Source organism: Pistacia vera, unplaced genomic scaffold (assembly GCF_008641045.1).
Source record: "Pistacia vera cultivar Batoury unplaced genomic scaffold, PisVer_v2 Contig566, whole genome shotgun sequence".
Classification (NCBI taxonomy): domain Eukaryota; kingdom Viridiplantae; phylum Streptophyta; class Magnoliopsida; order Sapindales; family Anacardiaceae; genus Pistacia; species Pistacia vera.
In genome coordinates, this window is record NW_022196408.1 from 508,085 (window position 1) to 532,379 (window position 24,295).

Below are 24,295 nucleotides of genomic sequence, written 5' to 3' on the forward strand. Positions count from 1 at the left end.
TGGAGAGTGAAGTGAGAGTGTTGTTCCATTTAGTTCTTTCTTTTTGAACATATTGAGTTTTTAAGTGTTGTCACTTGTGAAAATGGCCGTGGCCAGTTGTAGAGTTATTGGTTTTGCATTCTTGATCTTGCTCCTTGTGGACATTTCTTTTGCTACATCTAGACAGCTGAAGGATATTGGTATAAGTGGAGGAGGAGGTGGTGGTGGTGGAGAAGGAGGAGGTGGAGGTGGTGGGTCGGGTGGGTTAGGTTCTGGGTATGGGTCTGGGTATGGGTCAGGGAGAGGGTCAGGTTATGGTGGTGGTAGAGGGTCTGGTGGTGGAGGTGGTGGAGGTGGGGGAGGAGGCGGTGGGTCTGGGTCGTCAGGTAGTGGATACGGGTCTGGGAGTGGAAGTGGATATGGATCAGGATATGGGTCTGGAAGTGGGGGCGGAGTAGGTGGAGGTGGCGGCGGCGGTGGTGGTAGAGGAGGAGGAGGTGGTGGAGGCTCCGGGCATGGAAGTGGATATGGGTCCGGTTACGGAAGTGGGAGTGGTTCGGGGTATGGAAGTGGTGGCGGTAAGGGAGGAGGTGGTGGTGGTGGTGGAGGCGGTGGTGGAGGAGGAGGCGGTGGAGGCAATGGTTCAGGCTATGGTAGCGGGTCTGGATATGGAGGGGGGTATGGGTCAGGATACGGCGGTGGTGGGGGTGAATATGAGCCATGAACGTGAAGGTTGATTAATTTAGTTTGGTTTAGGTAGGCATGCATGCATAATTAATTAGGATTTGTAATTTTCTGAAATAAAATTGTGACGGGATTCACCTCGTGCATGCATGGTGGTGGTGAACGTTGCAATACACCATACTATATATATATATATATGTCGTCACTGTATACTAAAACCATGTTATTAATAAAGATTTACTCTCTTTTTGTTCGATAAATTTAAACACGTGCTTAGTAAACCATGCGATAGTTTTCACTTTAGTGCTTATAATCATTATTTTAAAAACTGGATCGGAGGATAATCTGTTTTGTTGGTCAGATCACGGTTCAACCGGTCCAACCGGCGGTCCTTTAGTGCTTATAATCATTATTTTAAAAACCGGACCGAAGGACAATCCGTTTTATTGGTCGGATCACGGTTCAAACGATCCAACCAGTTAGACTATCGGTTGAACTAATGACATCATCACACATCATGATCAGAAGCATCTGATTGCTGGCGCATGACCCACGGTAGTCCTGTATCATGAGATACAGCCATACTTGCTGCCCAGTTGATATATGACTTTGCAGCAGCCCCGCAGGCCGAATCAATGTTTCCATACTCATTTTCAATCTGGCAAAACAAAAATGGGGAAAAAAATAAGAACATTGTCAGTGATTTTACTCTTCAATAAACTAAAAAAGTCAAACAGTAATCAATATATGACTCATTTTATTAATTAAGAAAATACATCAACTGATTAGAGTTCACAAATAAAGCCAAACACCATCATTAGTAAAACATTATTAAAAACAAAATAAGGACCTGTGATAAAATGATGATCCTCCGAGAGTGAGAGGCATAATGTTTCTCCTGCTTCAGCAGCCAACAATTTTGGTGTAAATCGCTGCATTTCAGCCTGAAACAGAGAACCAAGAAATTTATAACCGATAAATCAATAAACACAATAATCAACAAACGAAGCATAAAATAGGCATAGTGAAAACCTTGTTATGGCTCGTTACAGTTCGAAGCTCAATTCCGGTCCAAAATGCAACCAAGAGGAAATCCTCTGCCCAGAAAATCAAAGAAAAATATATAAATTTTACGTTAAATGTTTAGTCGAAACTACAAATAGCAGTACCATTATCGAATAAAGAATAGAAAAAATCTTCACCCGTAGTTCCATTCAGCACAGACATATGGACCGATGCGTAGATGAACATAAGGACCAGCTTCTGCTACCAACTTCATGAACTTAACCATATCATATCTTCCTTCGAAATTAACTGTAATACCAGAAAAAAAAAAATCGAAGGCTTCATTATAAACATCTAAAACTAGTCAAATAAACCACCCCAAAAAAATTCCAAAATATCAATAAGATCAGTTAAAACAACTTCTGTTCTCCACTTATTCACATAAAGAGAGAAAAAAAAAAGCGAAATTTGAACCTATCTCAAAAATTATAGTTCTTTCTTTCTCTCCTACATTTTCTTAACAACCAAACACACATGAGAAACTAAAATGAGAAAAAGAACCTGGTTTCGAACTGGTTCATGTATGTCGATTTTCGACGAGGGAGAAACGCGTCGTCGATTTCCGGCGAGGGAGGAACGTGTCGCCATGATTTCAGAGACTAGAGTTGATCGATTTCAGCAACGAATGGTTGTGATTTCAGCAAGGATGGTTGTGATTTCAGCAAGATGAGTTTTGATTATGATCTTTTTCAGATTTTCGCGTTTCATTCAAATTTTTTCAGAGGTTTTTGCGCGTAGAGGAACTGAGGAAGAAGGAAATGGCAGCGCAAAGGGAAAGTGAGAAATCAGGGGTTTTTTCTTTTTTCAGATTGGGCCGTTTTTTCTGCTGTTCGATTGGACCGACGGTCCAGCACTGTTTAGAAGTCTAATGAGGGGTAAAACAGTTTATTGCGCAGTTTTATGACTCGAATCGGGACCATGACAATTCACGGTCCAACCGGTTGGACCGGCCTGTTCGGTCTGGCTTTTAAAACAGTGCTTATAATAATGTTACGTGAGTAAAGGTAATTTTTGAGTCAACCATAACCATGAAAATCATTAAGTCCACAAACAATCACAAGCCAGGCGGAGAAACGACTCTTTTTTTTTTTTTAATATCGTAAATAACGAAGAAATTTGAGGAAAACTTCAAAAAAAAATCATTTGGTTTTCTTCCAAAACAGTCAATTACTTTCTCCCTCCAAGATTTAAACTAACATTTATCATTTATCTCAAAGCCTCTTGCAGTAAACACATAAGAATTTGAAGCAAAACTTTTGGGAATTTAATCAACTAGAGTGTTAACCCCATACAACTAATTGCAGAAAATGCAAGAAGAAATTTTGGGACCAACGCTTGCTTCAGTTTTACTCCAACTGCATAAATCTTTGACAATATCAAACTAATTTTCTTCAAAAAGGAGATAGGAAAGGCTTTAAGCAATAGCCAATAGACCAGAGACCCAAAATCTTCGTTTATAACAAACACAAAATCGATACGATAAAAAAACGTGTTTCAAGTCAGGTGACCGATGACCACGAGAGCCCGTGTCAAACAACCTGCATCGATCAAACCATCTTAATACAGAAGAACTGAAATAGTTTGCAGTTATTAGATGCATAAAATAATCACCACGACAACATAGAGAATTTCATTGAGTAAGCAAATGATATCAAGTCTATCCACCAAATCATCTGCAGGAGAGACAACATTTAACAACAAAAACCTCGGGCTTAATCTAAAGCAAAGAATCCTACAAAAACATAGAATTGACACTTGCTAAGTTTAGAACTTACAACTTAATAAGAAACAAATGAAGCTATCTCTGATATTAAGTAAGTGATGATAGCCTACTCGAAGAAACTTCGTTATACAGAGATATATAACTGTATATTAAGAAGAATCCCTATACGAAGCTCAGCCCCAAAAAAAAAAAAAAAAAAAAAAAATTTCCGTTCTTCTTTCTTTCTACTCCGATCACTGTTTTTAAGATTTCTCACCAACTCATTTTGTGAGAAAACATATTGACATGTTTCTAGATCATTAAGAATGCAAGTCAAAAGGAGGTCCGTCAAAAGATTCTCAGCAAGAATGGGTTGCAACACATGAAAATTAATCCATCAACCTCTCAGAAGCATATGCTACCTTCTGCATTATCATGGACTCAGCTGCACGGATTGATCTCTGTGACCCTGAGATAGTGACTTTCCTGCAAACCAGAAACAAGATAGCAAAGACTAAGACCAGTTTTCCACCAAAATTCCCAAACACAACAGGTTCATGAACTCTTTGTTCATTCTTATACCTATCAGTTGTTCCAGACATGAAATCACCTCTATCTGATACTTTTATCCTGGCCCCACTGACCTGAAAAATTGAAGGGCTTCCCTTTAGTGGACACATAGTACTATCAAATAAATTATATTAATTTCCGATTCTCAAACCTGACTAATTTCCATTATATTCCTTCCACCACGACCAACAACCAAACCGATATGCTCATCCGCCACACCAATTGTCACTGAGTTACTCCGATCCTCCTAAAAATCAAAAGAAGGCATTTGTTTTATAAATCAAACAACATAAAAGCATTTTTCCTGAGAGCATCAGTTATCAACAGAGAAAATATCTGATGAGACTTGCCGTGATAATATAGACAGAAAAGGCACAACAGATTGAAATAAACTTATGAAAGAATGATCTGGATATAACTTTACACATTCATATGGAAAGCACAATGAGAAGGGGTAAAACAGTATGCTTGTACACATTGTCAAAACAAGTATGTTTTCCAGGACCTTTAAAGAACTAGGATCCAAACAGTCTTTCAAGCATTTACCAACGTATCTTCTTTAAATACTTCTGCTTATTATCACCAAACAGAAATCAACTTTGGGAAGATAAGCTAGAAAAAGTAGGCCTAAAGAACTTCATCTCGTATGGAATAGATTTAAGATGATACATCACATCAAACAATGGGGTTGTCTACCTAGTAGTTTTATATCATTCAAGTCATGGTAAGTGCTTAAAGAAACAAGCATGCATATTCTACTACACAATTTTAATTCCTTTTCCACCATTCTTAATAATAATAATAATTACAATTAAACAAGGAACATAAGATCCAGGGACTTTCACCGCTGGGTCCCACTTCCTGTGAGCCCTCAATCATGTAGGACTGGTCCTTCTGAATGCATCAATAATCATGGAGTCTATCTCATCATAAATTGACAAACTAGAATGACAAAATTAATAGATTGTGAACAAATGAAATAGTTAAAAACATTAGGGACCACCAATCAGATTCAAGCACCATGGAAGCAAATGAACCTTGTTATTTTGAAACTTCCTTCCAGCCACATTCGGTCCATAGCTTACTGCATTCTGAGCCATTGGTGCAACAGGAGGCACATGGCCATACGGCATACCATGAAAACCAGAGAAGAAAACACCTAAAAGTTCATGTTGAAAGAATTAAATTTCATCAAAATATTTCATAAATAACATATAAATTTCATCTAATAATTCAGAGAGAACAAAGTTTCAGCAACCATTAGGTAACTCGCATTAATCACAACTAACACATCCTAAAAGTTACTAGAGAGAAATGACCATTAATTATTGAAAGTACAAGACCATAGAATTGATTAACAGAAAACTTCCGTTACAAATTCCATAACTGATATCTAGTACAAGACTTCAGATGAACCTTCTTAATTGATTTCAATGCCTAAGTTTACCTACCAAAATTCAGTAAGATTTGAAGGCTACAAATTCAGGATACCGTAATTTGAAGGCTGCAAATTCAGGATACCGTAATCTTCCTAAATTTATTTATTTATTTATTTCGAAGCTATTTCATTCCACTAATACTGTTCTAGTAATTTTGACATCGATGTAACTGCTTCAAGGCTTATATATATAAGGTCGCATTCTTCTGATCTTGAAGACAACAAATAAGTAGAATATTGCAATAATAGGGAAAAGGACTTGGAAAAAAATGACAAACAAAGAAAGGGGCATAATGGATCAGACATGACATCAATATCAGCACTAGCTCATGGTATAAACCAAAATATATATGAGGTCCAAATAATTTTGTAGTTGCAAAATAATGCCCTTTCTAATAATTTCTATTAAGCAAGATAATAGCTTAAATCCAATATATAATCCAATGGGTTAGTTGAGTGGTGACACCTATTGTTTGTTTCCACAAGGTCTAGTGTTTGATTCTTCAAGGCCACCTACCAGTTGAACATAAGTTTTCTACTTCAAATAATTGTAGGGTCACTAAGTGTCTCAGTTTCAAACTCAAGTTGACCAAACCTGACTTCAATTTCACAATTCACGCCAAAGCCAAAGAAGTTACTAAATATAAAATGACAAATAAAAGAATGGCCACGAAGTAATGAGCATACCTTAATCCAAAGGACACAGATGAGATAAATGAAGCATACAAAATTTACAAGTAGCATACAGAAAATACAATCAGAGAAGTGCAAATAAGACTATGATTGGGTTGAATAGGATAATTAAAAACAGACACACCTGCATATGAATAGGGGACACTCATAGTCTGTTTATAATGAGTGTCTTCCATTAGCTTAGACAGAATCAAATCAATTGCCCGCAACTGCTCGTCAAGATGACCGGTCAGCGTCACTAACCTATCATTCAGCCCATAATAATTATGATCCAGAGGAGATATTTTAATGCCAGCTTGGGAGTCCTCAATAAATGACCTACATAAGGGCAAAACTAGATGTCAGCATCGACCTTTTTGCTGCTGTGCTAGCAAATACATGAATATATGCATGACTATTGATTTATTCCACTGTTTATAGTAGCAAATATGTAAATAAGGAACCGAGAAATACATAATTTTTCAAACTTTAGAAATCCAACAACAAGAGGCGATAGAAAAAATAACAGACAAGATGCAATAACAATAATGGTAAAGAAACAACAACTCTGAATTTGAAGTGAATGCTCATAGGCTAACACACCAAGAAGGCTATGGTGCAAGGGGTCTAGCCATCAGCAAGGGTTTATCTCACATTGGCAAAGAGCAAACGAGGCTGATTGTGGTAAAATCTTCAGGGTTTTCTTTGGAACACTAATGATGGCATTATATATAGTCCTTCTCTAGTGAGAAAATTTGTACCTTTACAAAGTGCGTACTTCACTATGAAATAGTAACTGAAGGTAAAGTTGGCCAACTCAACATGGACTGATGATTATCATAGAGATTTGTGGTATGCAATTTGTTTTGCTTTGTTCCTTTCTTTTTTTTTAATAAACAATCCAGGTATGCACAAAAACTCACTAGGTTTTGACAATATCATTACTCTTACCACCAATGATGGTATCCTACAGAATTTATAGATAATAAATCTAAAGTTATTGGGTTGAAGACCCACTACTCTGATTCTCAGATTGGTTGGTTTTATATTTGTGTGAAACAAAGCAATTGTTAAGATCACACCAAGCCAAATCAGCAACAAAAACTATAACTTTACAATCAAGATGACTAAATTTTTTTCTGACAATACATCCGTCCTTTGTGAAACACATCAACCAGCTCAAATATCTAAAAGAATAAAAATGAGAAAGTTTCAAAAGGAATAAAAGTATATATGCTTATTTTCTCAGCAGAGTTTCACAAGCACAGCAACTGAACAATTTTAAAATCACAAAATACAAGAAGCAGTCTCCATACTTTATAATGGCTCCTCCCTTGCCAATTATGCTACCACAAGAGCTATTTGGAACAATTAGTCTCACTTTTGTACTTGGTCCAGCCTCGTAACCATCTTCAGCATGAATCTGACCAAGAAAAAACCTGTATTAATAACATAAAATAATAGATTTCATGGAGTGATTCTTACATCATAAAGAATACCTCACTCAGCAATTTATCAAGAATGAGTTCCACAGCCTTGAGAGTTTCATCAATTGTCCCAGAAATCATAATAATCCTATCAGTTGTTCCGGGAAAAAATTCATGACTGCGTGACAACTGGATTTTTGCCCGAGATTGTGACTGGAAATCAGTAATTGTGGAGCCACCTTTTCCTATGACAGCACCAGCTAAGGGATTTGACACAAGAAACCTAATATATGTTGGCTTCTCTGCAGGGTCTGGCAGAACCAAGAAAAGAGTGTAAATAAATAAGCAGAATAACAAGCTTGCACATATATATGTCATCACTGAGCACATGAAGTTGGAGGTCATACAATTTCCGACTATAACAGCAATATCCACTTCTTAGGTCCCAACAGAAAACCAAACAAAAATGTAAGAAATAATTAAAAGTAAACTATGACCGAAAGAAATATGGTCAAATTCAATATTGTTTACACATTACATAAAATGCAACAACACTTGATGCACCAGATTCACTTTTAAAAAGTATAATTAACAGCACTTGCACTTAACTACATATAAAACATTCTGTGAAGTATAAAAAATGGTGATAAATCAATTAGGAATGTTGTGTGTTACATGGCTATTCTATAAAAAAACAACTACAGTTTTATGACTGGTCTTCTAGCTGAAATCGTGTTTAGTTTGCGTACACATGCGACTTGCTCATTCTTACTGTGCAGGAACATAAATATTCAATTTATTTAATAGAAAAATTGCTTAACTTATCAATAATGAAATACAAGATTAAAGAAGAATATACAGGAGATAGAATGAATAAGAGAAGACAAGTTTATGAAAACAGGAACTCAAAGTTAATCATATTCAACCAAAAAAAAAAAAAAAAAAAATCATATTATACAGTGCACTATAGAACAAGACCAGCTTAGGTAAGTTTTCCAAAGATCTCTGTAGCCAAATTATCTCTGTAGCCAAATTATCTTTTTCACCACAATTTAAAGCAGATCCACAACTTAAAGAAAATGGTCTGCCATGAAAACACGGATACATGACTAAATGAAACAAAGCTCTAACTCAAACATTTTAAAATTTCACCAGTCCTAACATGTCATAGTCAGAATGTCAAAAACCAGCATCTTCTGCAGGCTAAAGCAGAGTCTGCCTTTCTCTAGTCAGTTAAGATTAAACCTGTTGCCGTGCATGGAAAACCTAGAATGCTGGTGCACCAACTACCAACCCTTCACCATTCTGAATTCACCAGAATTGACACAAGAGGAGAATACAAAAATGTTGGGCTGGGGATGGTGACATCCCCTACAGCCCCATCACTCACCAGGCTACATGTTCCTCTGGTTACAAGTCCATGGTCTTCCTCCTGTTATTCACCATCCTTGGGAGGATAAAAAGGGGAAACAAAAGGGAACCTATAGTGGGGCCAAAAAGATATGCATGAAGTTGGAACCTATGATGTCCCAAAATTCTAAACAGTCAGGAAATAATGGATGACCATTATCCGAAATCATCAGTCAGAGGTGCATACATAATGCTTCTAGAAAAATCTCATTTTACTGTTTTCAATCTTTCCACATAAGATCATATTAAAAAGAAAAAGAAAAATTTCCTGCACGAGAACCAATTTCTCTAGACAGCATATACATAGCAGGTTTCCCATTAGTCAGTCTCAATCACAATCCACACATAACAAACAGCACAAATTCAGTTAATACAGCCTACATTACTGTATAGAACAACGGTCTGTAAATTCTAAATCAATTAAGATTCACGCATGCACACACCGATAAATAAACAGTTTTCTCAGCATCCAAAAAAAATCTAAGACTCAAAACTCATTCATCTTTTCCTCTCCTCTTATAAAATGCCGAAATTAGGGTTTCAATTTCAAACAAAACAAATTCCAAAAAAAAAACATTTGAATCTATAATGTAACCTTCACACCACAACACAATTCAAAAACAAAACACTCAATATTACACGCAAAAAGAAAATAAAAATAAAGAGCAAAGATCGGATCAGAGACCTGTAGGCAGCGACTTCGGCGGTGGCGGAGTTCGCTTCCTCACCATCTCCTCCGGCGACGACACGTAGGACGACTCCGTAGACTCCATTCAATCCTCCTAAACCAAAAACCAATCCACAAAAACCCTCACATTATCAATCAAAACAACCGAAAAACAATCGCCACAAAACAGAAAGCCAAATAAATACATAGAAAACTAATAAAAACAGAGAGAACGAGAGAGATTTATACTTTGTTTAAAGTTGGCGTATCGAGCTTCGAGAAGTTGAGAATGCGAGAGTTGAATTAAATAATCGTTAACAAAAAAAATGAAATCGTTTTTTTGTTTTTGTGTTTTTGTTTTTTGGTTTTTGGTTTGAAATGAAATGAAAATGGGGCTAGGGATTTGCAGCGTGGCGTTGTTGTGTTGTGAAGTGGTGTGTGAGTGTGTGATGTGTTGGTTGTTTGTTTTGGATTTGCTAATATCTATTATGTATCCATGTTTTTGGTTTTGATTTTTTGATTTTGGCTCTTGTTGAGAGTCAAGTGTCTGTTTGGTCTGTTTTGGGTTGAGCGTGAATATCGCATCTTTGTATTTTATTATTTCACCATCTTTTGATACACGTAATAATTACTACTAATCCACTCGCCACAATTTCATTCCTTCCCCATCTACACGTGCTCTTTTCTTATTCATCTTTCTTTATGTAATTTTGTTTGTTTTTTTTAAGATGGAATAATTAATTTTTAATAAGAGTAAACGACTTTTTCCCACCTAAAATTTGCCTTATTGATCACTTTTTTACCCAAAAAAGTTTCAAAATATCACTTTTCCATCCAAAGTTAATATTCCGTTATTACCCAAAGTCGATTCCAAATACGAAAATTCCCTTTGCCATCACTATTTGAACCTACGGTTTTCTCTCTACAAAAACTCTTTTACTTCAGTACTTAATTTCTCGTTAATTGTCAACCACAGTAAAACTAAGATTTCATGTTCTTAGATGATTTTCAGCTGATTCTAGCGGCGAATATTCAATTTATCACCACCATTCAATCTACTGACCTTTGTTTTATAAAAAAACCATCTTACCCTGACTCTTGGTAACTCACTGAACGCCAGCTGAGAAAGTGAAGTATATATTGAATATTAACGGAATATAAATGTTGAGTAGGAAAATAGTATTTTGAAACTTTTTGGATGAGAAAGTATCGTTAAGGCCAACCTTGGGTGGGAAAAAGTCGTTTACTCTTTAATAAATGTATTTAGCTTGAAGGAGTTAATGAAATATGTGGGGACAATTTACAATTTTATAGTTAGAAGAAGAAAAACACAATGATGAAGTTATAATAGAAATTAAATTGGTAATAGTGACGATGATTATTTATTGATGGGTAATCTAACACTAGAAGTTGCAATGAGATGGTGATGATAGATAGAATAAGTGATGGTTTGATGATAATGCATTAATTATAACGACAATTAAGATCATGTTAATTACTTGTTATAAGTTTTCACTTTAAGAGCATCATTAATCCCAATTAACAAATGATTAAATAAGTATATAAATTATTATAATAAAACCATGACTGCAGTACAATGTAACTTCTATGGGAGCAAATGGCGCTTCATCGATGGGTAAAAGAGGAATTTAACCTTTTGTTACAAATGGTAATTTTAATTTCAATAATAAATTAATAATACATAAATGGTTTATTTTATGATACAACCCCAGTATGTACATTTTAGAAGCAAACAAGTAACAGTAATTGTCAAATACCCCATTTAGCATATGCTTTACTTTTAGGAGTGTTTTTTTAGGGTATATGTTAAGATTATTAAATAAAATAAAACAAATATTTATTTTGATATATTTTAGGAGCAAAAAAATACAATTTATAATACATGAAAATAAAAATTTATTGTTTTCAAGTTATCTCAATGTGTAGGCACACGTTAAACAACCATAATTTTAAAACATACTAAATATTTTTTTATAAACTATAAAAAATTAAAAACTTGACTATATAAAATTTTTACAATAATGCTATGAACACCGATTAATCTTACCGAATTGTTGTACCGACTTATGTGGCATCCGAGTCAGACGCAGCTATGTTGGACACTATAACACATTTTCCGTGAATGAACAGATGTCTAACAATTATGGATACTCGTCTATATTTGATAGATGACTGTCCACCAATCTGGACAAAATTTTGAACGAAAATAACAATGGACTCTTGTCCGTATTATATGGATGAGAATCCATTTCCTATGGATGGGCGTCCACCTCGAATGGATACCGGTCCATAATGACTTGTAGTATTTTTAAAATGAGGAGGAATGATTTTTTAAAAGAAAAAGAATCGACGTATGTCCATATTATATGGACGGGCGGCCATTTTCAATGGAAGGTTTTTCGTATCAGATGGACAACCGTCCATTGAACATAGAGGCAAATAATTTTTTTTTTTAATTTACAATTTTTTTTCAATCATGTAAATAAAAAGATATAGCTCGTCCAATACAGTTCTACAAATAAGCGCCAAAACTTTTAGATGAAATAAAAAAAAAAATAAGACTTTATTTGTAGCTTCATTTTAAAGCTAATACCTTTCAGCTTCATCATCTCATCTTTTCTTCTGCGTGTTCTTGCCAGAACTTGTTAGTCTTCCATGTGGTATTGGCGATTTCTTCCTCAACAGCCACAAGAACCAGCTACCATGACAAGAAAGTCACTAATATTTTCACAGGAAAGCCACCAATTTTTTATAGAGAGAATTATTTACAGTATTTTCACAGGCTAGCCACTAATTTTTTACAGAGAGGATCATTTAGGGTGGAAACGGAGATCAAACTTTTTTGAGGTTAGAAATATTTTTTGCGGTACTTAAGAATTTTTGACTTAATTTATGCATTTATTTAGTTTTGTATTCTATTTTGGATTGAATATATGTTACAATACAAAATAACTGATAAACAATATTTGTTGGCGACTGTTGTGAACCTGATTCGTGAATGCGAAAACTGGTATTGATTTTGCATGAAATTAAGGAATATGGAAGAGTTCAGTTTGACTCATTTCAATGATGTTGAGGTAAATTATGTTCGAAACTTTAACTTTTTCATTAACATGAATTTAAATTTGTTGTATCTTATTGTTTCTTATGATGTGTTATATTTGTACATTCTAATTTTGTCCATTATAAAACCATTAAATCAAGAAAATGAATGTGATGAATTAGAAGATATGGGATGTGCAGAGAAAGAAGTGGAGCCTCATATTGGAATGGTGTTTGATTCAGTTGATAGTCTGGTGAAGTATTACAAAAGATATGGTAATAACTCTCTTCCACAATCGGTTTGAGTAGTAAAATGGCAATAGTCCTCCCAAAGAGGGGAATAGTCTAATTATTAGTCCATAGGTAGATCGCAGCAAAAGTCGTCCTCATGCAGAAGAAAGCAATCGAAGGTTGAAGAAATTGTACCTAGGGATAAAAATAAAAAATTACGAAAACAAAGAATTGGTATGAGTTATACACTTATTCTTACATGATATTTGTTTTTGAAACATTATTTACTTATTTGAAGTTTATAATAATATCAACTTGATTATTAATGTGTTATGCTACTTTTTAGGGAAAGAACCATCAACAGAGCGAGAAAATGAACAGTTTCTTTTATCTATTTCCGTGGCTGATACCCTCTAATATGATTACATCAACATTGTTGAAAGTATACCGAAAACTCAAGTGTTATCAAATGATGTTGTTGCTACCCATGTATGTATTATGTATGTTGTATAATTGTAACTAGCTTAAGTATTCTATAATGTGTGCTAAATTGTGGTTGTTAAACATTGATAGTTGTCCACTGGTCCAATTCAGAATCTCACAAGAAAAAGTAATTTATGTATTGGGCAGGAGTCTGTAAATGATGAACATATTTCGTTGGGAGAGATTTGATGTTGTTGATAGGTTGAAGCATATAGAATTGTATTTGGTAGAAATTATCTGTGCTTTGGTTAATTTCTGATGAATGCAGTTGAGTTGTATGTTGATTTGGTTGTTTTGTTTTTATTATTTTGGTCGTTGGTTGGGTATGAGTAGGATGTCTACAATAGGGTTGTGAATTCATAATAATAACGTTAATGTAACTTATTCTGAATGTTTTCAGTATACATTACCGTCACATTTCAGATTGTTTGTTAGCCGGTTGTATGACGAATTTTGGATATGCATTTCATTTGAGGTTTGAATTTTGATATGTCTTTTAGTATGTCTTGTATCACATAAACATATGCATTTAAAAGAGTAGTTGAGATATGTATAGAACAATAATTAATGAAGTATCTCCTTCATTTTGGAATTGTTGACAGCCTATGAAAACTTGTCATAACGAAAAAAATCAGTTGGAGAAGTTCAGATAATCGAAAACATCTTGTGAAACCAATCTTAATCAATTAACATATTTACAAACAAAAGGCAAATATAATCTTTGTACATAAAGTTTAGTATTGGAACCACACATAATGACAATTAACATTCAAATCGATTCAAGCTGTATCACATGCTAAACAAATTAACTATATTACTACAATAACAACTAGCTATACATCATAGTGCAGGAGGCGAAGTCTGGCTGGAAGAGGAGGAGGCTGTTGAGAATTTCTTAATCATGATGAAAATTTATGTCATGTGTTCCCCAAGGATGTCAACCATTTCTTTTATTCTTGATGCGAACAAGTTGAAATCACTTTGTAACTGATCCTGTTGTTCCTACATTTTGCTCTCAATACGTGAAAAACTCTCCTCTTGAAACCTTTTGTTCCGCTCAAATCTGCTTATTATTTCATCTAAAGTATGAGAGGACATTTTTTGTATATTTTGAGAAGATTCAGGTTCAGTATTCGTTCTTCTTCTTTTGCGCACACATACTCGTTTTTTATTTACCTCTTCTAGAACAAGGTACCTTCATGAACCGTTGCATCTTCCTCCATTTCATCCCTAATCACAAACCATTCTCCTGCCATATCTTTTCTAATCAAACCCATTTTACACAATGTGACATCCCTCAACAAATTATTTGTAGAAAATTTAATCTTATTTGCTTCATCATTAAAGGTGATCTGAAAACCCAACTTCTCATATATTAACGTAACAAGCATCCCCCAATATATTTCTCATTTTTCTGCTTGAATCTCTCCCAACTTCTTAATCAATAACTTTGCTGAATTGACTTGCCTCCCTGCTATTGCTGCTTCCATGAACAATAAATCCTTAACTGTCACATTTCCATTTGTCTATTTCCTGCCATTAAATGTGAAAGTCAGAAATCTATGAAATACTCTCATAGCAAGATTCTTTAACTTTGTAGATTTACATATATGTGGATGGTAAATCCCTATTCGGAAACATCAGACCCCAACTCTTCATATATTAACGTAACAAAATCCCAAATATTTCTCATTTTTTCTGCTGAATCTCTCCAATTCTTAATCAATAACTTTGTTATGATTGATTTTGCCTATGCTTGTGCTTCCAGGAACAATAAATCCTTAACTGTCACATTTCCAATTTGTCTATTTCCTGCATTAAATGTGAAAGCAGAAATTATGAAAATCCTCTCTAGCAAGACTTTAACTTTGTAGATTTAACATATATGTGGATGGTAATCCCTATTCCAGAAAACATCCCCGACAAGCTTGTTTGGAATCCATGTTCTAGGACACATATCTATACTCAAAATAAAAATCATATCCAGGTTGCTAATCCTTGCGGTCTCATACAAAATTGATTCTTTATCTAAAAAACTTGGTCTATAGGCCCGAAAAAATAAAACGACAATAAACATCAGATTCCATTCCACAACTTAAACTAAAAAAAAAACTCATAATCAAAATGTTTAATCCATCATACTCTAATACTCACCAATTGTTTCCCATTTCAAACTACGGATTTCAACCATTAATTTCATTCAAGTCAGTAACCCAAACTTGTAATAAATTCTAAATCACAAACTTCTTCCATAGGTCTAAAAGATATATTTCGCAATCTTCTTTGTATTTGGCATTGTTATGTTGTAAGTCTCGAAATTAGCTCTAGATAAACGACCGGCCTCCCCATGATGAAATGGTTGTGAGTTTTTGCTCTTCTCTTTACAGTTCATTTTTCCTTAAAACCTGTTTATATATATATATATATATATATATTATATAGATATATGATATATATATATTATATATATTATATATATATTACATATATATATATATATAAATCATCATCTTCATAATCTAATGCCTACAACATCATTGAAAACAACAAATTAGTGCTATTACATACACACAAGATCGTGATATACAAATTTAGAAAAAAACAACTAGTACATGAGCTTAAACTATGTTAAGTGCCACTAATTCATAAACATACCTACAGCAGGAGGAAACAGAAAACTAACTTGTGAGGAAATTTTAAGTCAAGTGATATAGGTAGAAATTGAACTTGAACTAGTTGAAAAAAAAGTTTGTTTCAAATATTCATTTACTTTCAGTCTATAGAAAATCCAATACTGTCAACATATGAAAATAGTATCAAATTCAATTTCTATTTATGTAGCCAAAATTTTCGAAAAAAAATGGCTTTGAAAAACAAGAGCTTCATTAAGATTTTAACATATATCATGTCGATCTTGGAATTTGTTATGAACAGAGCATCAGATAGGTCATTTACAATGCAGTTAAGTGTTTTGGTGGTTTGATGTGCCAAATTTGTGGCATATGATCAAATCCTAAGCAAGTGAAGATAATCAAGTACTAAATATCCCATTTAACCCCTTGAGGTTTTCTTTTATTTTCACTTGTGTTGAATTGGGTACTCAAATATGTACATATATAAACAAACTAGTTCACTTTCATAATAGATTTCAGTAAATCCCACCTAATCAATTATCATATCTGCATTCGAATCTTACTCATCTTCTAGTGAGAATCCACCAAACAAGTGTTTGAAAGTAACATGCAAATTAACATTTGAAACTGACATAAATTAATGTACCCACCTTATAGCTCAATCAAGCGAAATCATCAATGAAAACCAACAAAAACACAAAATTCACATGATGGACAAAAACATAATAAACACAATACTTAAGAGAAGAATGACATATGAGGAACGAAGACGAAGAAGTGAAGTACAGCAGATGCGGTTATTTTCTGATGAAGAACTTGGAGTTGGATGTAGCTTTTTTCTTTCAATAATCCCAAGAAAATGGACGGTCGTCCATTTATTTATCGCTTATTTTGTTTTTTAAAACTTTTTTAGGATCACAAATTTTTAAACCCTATGAATTGAAATTTTAAAAAAAAAAAAAAAAATTATTTGCCTTGCTGGTTAATGGGCAGTCATCCATCTGATACGGATGGTCATCCATTAAAAATAAATTCAGAAAGTATGAAAAACAAAATATATATATATATATATGGACCGACGTCCATTCTTAAAATTTTAAAAAATCATTCCTCCCCATTTTAAAAATACTGCAAGTCATTATAGACAGGAGTCCATTCAAGGTAGACATCAATCCATAGGAAATGAATTCCCCTCCATATAATATGAACGGGATTCCATTGTTATTTTTGTTCAAAATTTCGTCTAGATTGGTGGATGGCCGTCCATTTGTAATGTGCGATTGTCCATCAAATATGGGCGAACGTCCATAATTGTTGGACAGTCGTTCATTCATGGAAGACGTGTTATAGTGTCCAACGTAGCAACGTTCGGCTCGGATGCCACGTAAGTCGGTACAACAATTCGGTGAGATTAATCGATGTCCGTAGCATTATTGAAATTTTTATAATAAAAGCTCTTCTTATATTTATTAAAAGAACCGTTAGAAAAAAGTTTTTTTTTGTTTTTCATACTTTCTAAATTTCATTTTTAAAAATAAATAAATAAATAAAAGCATCCGAAATAGAAAATAATGAAAGGGTTCATGATGAAAACTATTTTAAAAAGGTAAGTGATTTTTAGCCCTATCAAGTTGATTAGTTTCCGCATTGCTTAAGTTAATACAACTCTATCATGTTTTATTTTATTTTTTAAACCCCATTTACTACCGAAAATAACCTTGCTTCATTATGTTTAATTAGGGTTTTTGTTTATAACCCTTTTTCTAGTTTCAAACTTAATTGGGGTTTTTGTNTATTTTTTTTTTTTTTTAATAAAGATATTAATAATTCCACAAGAATTTGATCACATGGATACATAATTTTCACTTAGGAATAAAGAGAAAAAGTTTTATTGGGAATACCCAAATGGTTAGATTAAATTAATCTAACACATTTATGGCTGTGTTTGGTAGAGTATTTTAAATAGTATTTTTTAAAAAATTGAGTTAGGTTGTTATTACGAGAATAAGATTTTAATTTTAAAATGTGTTTGGTAAATTTTTAGAAAACATTTTCTAAAAATATTTAGATTATTTTAATCCCCCATATTTGTTAATTTAGCTAAACGCCCCCTACAATAAAACATTAAAAATTAACATAAACACCCCCATCCACCCATTAAATGCCGGCAACTGGCCACCACCACTGGAGGGTGGTTGGAAATCGTCAGAACGGCACACGACCGACTGGATCTGGCCAGTAGTGCACCGATCTGGTATTTTCCAGCCAGATTCACCATGGATCTGGTCGAAAAAGGTCAAATCGACCCATGACCACCATATCCAGCCGGTTGTGCACCATTCCGGTAGATTCCGACCACCTTTCGGTTGTGGTTTCCGGCTGCCGAAAATATGTGGGTGAGTGGAGGTGTTTTTGTCAATTTATAAACTCTAATTGTTAGGGATGTTTAGTTAAATTAACAAACCTAAAGGGTTAAAAAAATCTAAATATTTTAAGTTGAATAAAATATGATTGAATTTTGAGAATATTTTGATAGGATAGGATTGGGAAAAATGAAACAAACACAACCATATAACCTTCATGATTATATATAAAATCTAAGGGTGTGTTTATTTCTCTATTTTGGGTAGGATTTTTGAAATCCTATCCAAAATATATATTTGTTTTCATATTTTGAAAATCTTATTATATTCTATTTAATTCTTAAGCTTGTTGATTTAACTAAGCACCCCCAACAAAAAAAAGTTTAAAATTTGACAAAAACACCTCTACCCACCCTCCAGCGGTGGTGGCCGGCTGCCGGCTTTTAATGGGTAGGAAGGGGTGTTTTTTATAATTTTTAATATTTTATTGTAGGGGTGTTTAACTAAATTAACAAACTTAGGGGGTGTTTTTGTTAATTTTTAAATCCTACTTTGTAATAACCACTCACCTCAACTTTTTTTTAAAAACCTACCCAAAATAATAAAACAAACACACCCGAGTAAGCGACTTTTTCCAACCAAGCTTTGCCTTAATGGCACTTTTCCACACAAAAAGTTTCAAAATACCACTTTCCCACCCAAATTTAATATTTTGTTAATACCTAAAACATATTTCACTTTCTTAGCCCGCGTTCGACGAGTTACTAGGAGCCAGGGTATGAGGGATTTTATATAGTGGACGCTGATGGATCGAATGGTGGTAACCGATTGAATATTTGCAGCTAGAAATTAACTAAGAACAGAAAACTCTAGCTTTTTAGTGGCTAACAATCGACAAGGAATCAAGTACCGGAGTGAGAGGGGTTTTGTAGAGAGGAGACCAGAGATTCAAATGGTAGTAATGGAGAGAATTTTCGCCGTTGAAATCAGTTTTTGGTAGTAACAGAATATTAACTTTGAACGAAAAAGCGGTATTTTGAAATTTTTTAGGTGGAAAAGTGTGAGTAAGGGAAACCTTGGGTGGAAAAAATCGTTTACTCAAAATAAAATTACAAAAAATAAATATATAAATTGAATAAGCTACGAACCGAATTTGATCACATGGATACATAATTTTCAATTAGGAATAAGGAAAAAAGGTTGCGGTGAAAAGTTTTATTGGAATTTCGGGATACCCAAATGGTTAGATTAAATTAATCTAGCACATTCTTTATTACCTTCATGATTATATTACAAAATCTAGCTACAAAAAGTGGAAAACCTATCAAACGGGGAATTTAGAATGGGAATGCTTCGTCCCACGTGCCAAATATATGCATATAAATAATCAATATAATAAATTAAAAGGTAAAAATATATAGAGATTATACTCGGAAAATTAATCTAAATTCATTTTTATTAATTGTCAATATAAGTATATTAAAAGTAAAATTGATANGGCTAAACCATAGGACTTTTAGCCCGATAAGTTGGCCCAGCTGATATTGTTAATGGGCGAAGCGGAAACGGCCCAATTCAGGCCTTTTAACACTGAAGTTTTATCTCTCCCGTGGCTTCTCTTGCAACGAGCCAACAACCATGCCAGCTTGTTTTGTTATGCTTTCGGATAAGAGAACAGAAAAATAAAAAACTGAAGCCAACAGAAACGCTTTGAAAACAAATTTAAATGGCGGTACTGAGCTCTTCTTCACCTTGTATAAGGTTACGACCAGTTTCATTTCCTTGCAATAAGACCCCTACAACTTCAAACTCTCTTAGCTTCAAAACCGTTCTGCTCTACGACCACCACAAAAGGTCCCCCTTTCGCGTTTCGGCCGCCATCTCAAACTCCAAAGCTCGTTTCATTGCCCGGCGCAAAGAGTCCGTTACGGTTCGCCAGCTCCAGCGGCCTCTAAGTAATGTTAGCAATTTGGAGTTCATGAGTTATTGTTTTGTTTATGGAATGTTGTTTTGTTGGTAAATTTTATTTCACTCACTAGTTGTTGAATGAATGATAGAAAGTCCCTTGGATTTACTAAATAGTCAAAGAAAAACCTTAGCAGCTAGCAATTATAGGAGATTTATGAATTATAATTCATTTTCAAACTTCAAAAAGGATGTACTTCATATTTTTTCTAATAGTAATGCAACACTTAGAACTCATTCAATGATATAATGTAATGAAAAGATCACTGCTGAATTTGGCAATTTAGTCCAATGAACTAGTCAACCAGGGATCTGTTTGTTGTTGAATTGAACTTTTGAGGGGCAGAATGGAATTTTATTTAAGTGTTTTTTAATGAACATATATGTATTTTGATGGGTGGGATGCAGTGGAGTATATGAGCTTGCCGGCGAGTCAGTACTCGGTGTTGGATGCGGAGAGGATAGAGAGAGTGGATGATAATACTTTCAGATGTTATGTGTATAGGCTCAAGTTCTTTGCGTTTGAAGTTTGTCCAGTTTTGCTTGTTAGAGTTGAAGAGCAGCCCAACGGTTGCTGCATTAAGCTCTTGTCCTGCAAGGTTCGTGTGTGCACCTCGCTTACTCTTATAATTTTGTACTGCTTTCTCTAGTTTCTGTTGCTTTTTGTCTGCGAAAAAAATTCAGGCTTGACTTGACATGTTGTTTTCGTTAATCATCTTTTGCATACACCTCCTTAAGAAAGGTCAACTGCTGGGAGTTTTATGATGAAATTTTAACTAGCAGTGCTAATGGCAACTAATGGCTAGGAGAGGATATGTTTTTGATGTGAATTAAGATTGTAAGGGAAGTTGATAATTTTATCCAAAAATGTAAATTAGAATTTTAACTGGAGGCTCATTGCGATTATGTGCTACACAATGGGAGGTGGCTGTTTTCCATTTTATCACTGCGGCCCCTTCCTTTGAGATGAGAGGGGTTCAGTTTCAAGTCAATTGTATTGACAACAAGAGTCTTTATGTCATAAGTGAGCTGTATTCTATTTATACATTGAAGATAATTTAGTTTAAACATAGTACATTGAGGGTCTTGTGTGTAGTTATTTGGATATCATCTCATGATGTTTTTCTGTTGGATTGTTGCCAGCTTGAGGGCTCACCAATTGTGGTAGCGCAGAATGACAAGTTTGATGGTAAGCAAAACATGGATTTTACATCTTAAATGGATCAAGTGGAATACTTTTAGTGCCTTCATTTTGTAGGTGTTATGATAACTAATAGATATAGTCATATAAGAACTTACAAAAATGTAACTTGAAATTCTTTGATGAGATGATTTTGACACGATGATTGAAATTGGTTGTTATCTGGATATTATTTGATATATTGTTATATTTGACTGGAAATATGAATTTGATTGTGTTAAGTTAATTCAAAAGTTATACCAATTTTGATCTGTTTCTTCAATTTGGGAAATTCTTCATATATGTAACTTCCCTATATTGCTTTTGGCAGAAACAAGTTGGTTAGGAGTTTTCTGTTTGCACGAATTAGTTTTGTAGCCATAGCTTTCTTAAAAAGAATAGGAATCATTCATAGCTGGAAAGTCTTGTAGTATTAGAAGGGTTTAACTACCACAATGCAATCTTCAGAATGAATATTATTCAAATTAGTTGAGACTGGTCCTGTTCAGTAGCCGTTTAATTCATATGATTAGCTCCAGCTTTGGTCTAGATGACACTTCAGTTTCATGATTACTGTAGCTTTTTACTGGACAGAAAATATAGGAGGTGTATCCTGGTCGTATGTGATCAATGGCATTCATTTTCTTTTGTAGATTCATTTTCTTTTGTAGCACTGCAAAATCACAATATAACTGAGTTTCTTTTTTGGAACAAAACCATGATTGGGTTGAGTCTTTAAATTCTTAATTTATAACGCAAGGCTTTTTATGACTACTTTTACTCTTAACTTGGTGCGGCAATTCAGCTTCTATGGTAAACAGAATATCATGTGATAGCAGCAACAGCAACTCAGCAATACAACAACTAACTTCAGATGCAATTATTGAGGTACAGCTAGAGCTTGCATTTTGATCTGTGTTAGTTGTACCATAACAATTAGTAAAATGACCATATGTTCTGAACAAAATTTTTGGCTTTGTTATCTCTGATTTAGGTTAGCATTGAGATCCCTTTTGCATTTAGAGCACTTCCAGTGGAAACGATAGAATCAACTGGGACACAAGTCCTAGAGCAAATACTTAAACTAATGCTTCCTCGCTTTATGGCTCAGGTTTGTGCAAACAGTTGCTGCATTTTGTTTTAACTGAATCAAAAGTTAAACAGAATGCTTTCTAGTAACTTCTCTAGTAATATGAATTTCAGTTATATTCATCATATGTTCTCGATTTTATCGTGTGTGTTAGCTAAATTTCCAAGTAGATGAGATGATGCATTTTTATTTTTAATAGATTTGGGAAAATAGGACCAGAAATTCTGAGCAAAACTATCATGTGAAACTGTGAGTAAATGCTCTCATTATTGGTTCATTTTACTCCTTAAAAATCATCATATTACTTGAAGCTTTCACATACACAGAGATTTTCAGATTGGGAAAATTTTGAAAACTTCTTGAGTAAATGTAAGATTTATCTATCCGGGTTGACCAGCCAATATAAAGTTGAACTAAGCCAGAAGAGGTGTAGAAATTATTTATTTAATTATTTGTAGCAAATGTGTTTTATCCTGATGCATTTTTCATTCATTGTCATTTTAGCTCGTAAAAGACTATCAAGCATGGGCTACAGGCAATAGCTCGAGGCAGCCGCTTGGAACTGGTGAGATTTGAAATTGCAAAGAACAAGATTGGCTATTACCGATTATGAATCCGTAAGCTTCTTTAACTGAATGTGAGCCTTTTCAAGTTTATACTATATGCTCTAGGTTCACTTTGTACATACCCTAGATTGTTTATTGAGAGAGAACATTATTTACTTCTAAAGAAATTATTTTTGCCCATTTGGTTGCCATTGAGTGTTAACCATTCTCCTGCCTGGGTAGCTTTTTGGAGGCTCAGTTCTGCTGCAATCTGTCATATTTTTCTATATTTCAGAAAGTTGTTACTTAGAAGTAGTTCCAAAATGAAAAATGTACATTTGAATTTTATGTGCAATTATGATCGGAGTGTATAACAAATTTATCAAGAATTTCACAAAAGAATGTGACGCAATGAGTTAGCGTAAAAACAAGGTTAGCACACGACTATGTCTAATTAGGGATGATAAACAAATCACAATCACGTAAACTTAATTCGTAAAGTTTGAAGGAAAATTTGAAAATCATTCAATATCTTATAAAAACGAAAAATATGTTTATGTAAGGTGGTGACAGTCCAAATTAATTAAAAAGGAAATCCTTGTGTTTGTTTCAATATTCCCAACCCTATCCTATTTAATCCTACTTAAAATACATATTTGTTTCAATATTCTTAAAATTCAATCCTATTATATTCAACTCAAAATATTTAGCTTTTTTCAATTCCTTAGGTTTGTTAATTTAACTAAGCACTCATAATAATATAAGTTTATAAATTGACAAAAACACTCTCACCCACCCACATGATCCCGACAGTCAACCACCACTGTCGAAAGGTGGTCAGAATCTATCGAAATGGCACACGATTGGCTAGATGTGGTGGTCGTGCGCCGATCTGACATTTTCTGACTAGATCTATGGTTTTCGGCCAGATCGACGACTTTCGGCCACTCTCTAGGTGTTTTTGTTAATTTGCAATATTTTATTGTAGGAAGTGTTTAGCTAAATTAACAAATATAAGGGATTAAAAAATAATTTAAATATTTTCAAAAAATGTTTTTCAAAAATTTATCAAACACATTTTCAAATTCAAATCTTATTCTTGTAATAACAACACAATTTAATTTTTTT

At 34.0% G+C, this 24,295-nt stretch overlaps 3 protein-coding genes across 4 annotated transcripts; 2 read left to right on the forward strand and 1 right to left on the reverse strand.

The window, feature by feature from the left end:
* The first annotated feature begins 82 nt into the window (after nucleotides 1-82).
* Nucleotides 83-703, forward strand: LOC116108494 (putative glycine-rich cell wall structural protein 1). Its single transcript, XM_031394738.1, has one exon. The coding sequence runs from the start codon at nucleotides 83-85 to the stop codon at nucleotides 701-703; it is 621 nt and encodes a 206-aa protein (XP_031250598.1).
* Nucleotides 704-3,392: 2,689 nt separating this feature from the next.
* LOC116108553 (protein BTR1-like) lies at nucleotides 3,393-10,075 on the reverse strand. Its single transcript, XM_031394791.1, has 9 exons — nucleotides 9,864-10,075; nucleotides 9,633-9,729; nucleotides 7,610-7,848; nucleotides 7,427-7,533; nucleotides 6,256-6,449; nucleotides 5,038-5,159; nucleotides 4,152-4,247; nucleotides 4,013-4,074; nucleotides 3,393-3,916 (listed from the first exon to the last, which is right to left on the reverse strand). The coding sequence occupies exons 2-9, from the start codon at nucleotides 9,718-9,720 to the stop codon at nucleotides 3,820-3,822; spliced, it is 1,005 nt and encodes a 334-aa protein (XP_031250651.1). The 5' UTR covers nucleotides 9,721-9,729; nucleotides 9,864-10,075; the 3' UTR covers nucleotides 3,393-3,819.
* Nucleotides 10,076-20,020: 9,945 nt separating this feature from the next.
* On the forward strand, nucleotides 20,021-23,368 carry LOC116108574 (uncharacterized protein SYNPCC7002_A1590). 2 transcript variants are annotated; one of them, XM_031394815.1, is made up of 6 exons: nucleotides 20,021-20,342; nucleotides 20,761-20,951; nucleotides 21,496-21,541; nucleotides 22,338-22,420; nucleotides 22,527-22,643; nucleotides 23,127-23,368. In XM_031394815.1, exons 1-6 carry the CDS (start codon nucleotides 20,114-20,116, stop codon nucleotides 23,196-23,198), a joined length of 738 nt encoding a protein of 245 aa, XP_031250675.1. In that variant the 5' UTR covers nucleotides 20,021-20,113; the 3' UTR covers nucleotides 23,199-23,368. The 2 variants fall into 2 exon arrangements, with proteins under 2 accessions (XP_031250675.1, XP_031250676.1); XM_031394816.1 differs by having other exon boundaries at nucleotides 20,257-20,347.
* The last annotated feature ends 927 nt before the right edge of the window (nucleotides 23,369-24,295 follow it).

Bases quoted from the DNA above. Each gene is read 5' to 3' on its own strand.
- LOC116108494 (XM_031394738.1), top strand. From the start codon at position 83: ATGGCCGTGGCCAGTTGTAGAGTTATTGGTTTTGCATTCTTGATCTTG.
- LOC116108553 (XM_031394791.1), bottom strand. From the start codon at position 9,720: ATGGAGTCTACGGAGTCGTCCTACGTGTCGTCGCCGGAGGAGATGGTG. The intron at 7,849-9,632 runs GTCTCTGATCCG...TGGTTCTGCCAG, and splicing joins GCCGAAGTCGCTGCCTACAG to ACCCTGCAGAGAAGCCAACA. The intron at 4,248-5,037 runs GTTCATTTGCTT...TTTGATTTTTAG, and splicing joins GGAAGTTTCAAAATAACAAG to GAGGATCGGAGTAACTCAGT.
- LOC116108574 (XM_031394815.1), top strand. From the start codon at position 20,114: ATGGCGGTACTGAGCTCTTCTTCACCTTGTATAAGGTTACGACCAGTT. The intron at 20,952-21,495 runs GTTCGTGTGTGC...GATTGTTGCCAG, and splicing joins TTAAGCTCTTGTCCTGCAAG to CTTGAGGGCTCACCAATTGT. The intron at 21,542-22,337 runs GTAAGCAAAACA...GCGGCAATTCAG, and splicing joins GCAGAATGACAAGTTTGATG to CTTCTATGGTAAACAGAATA.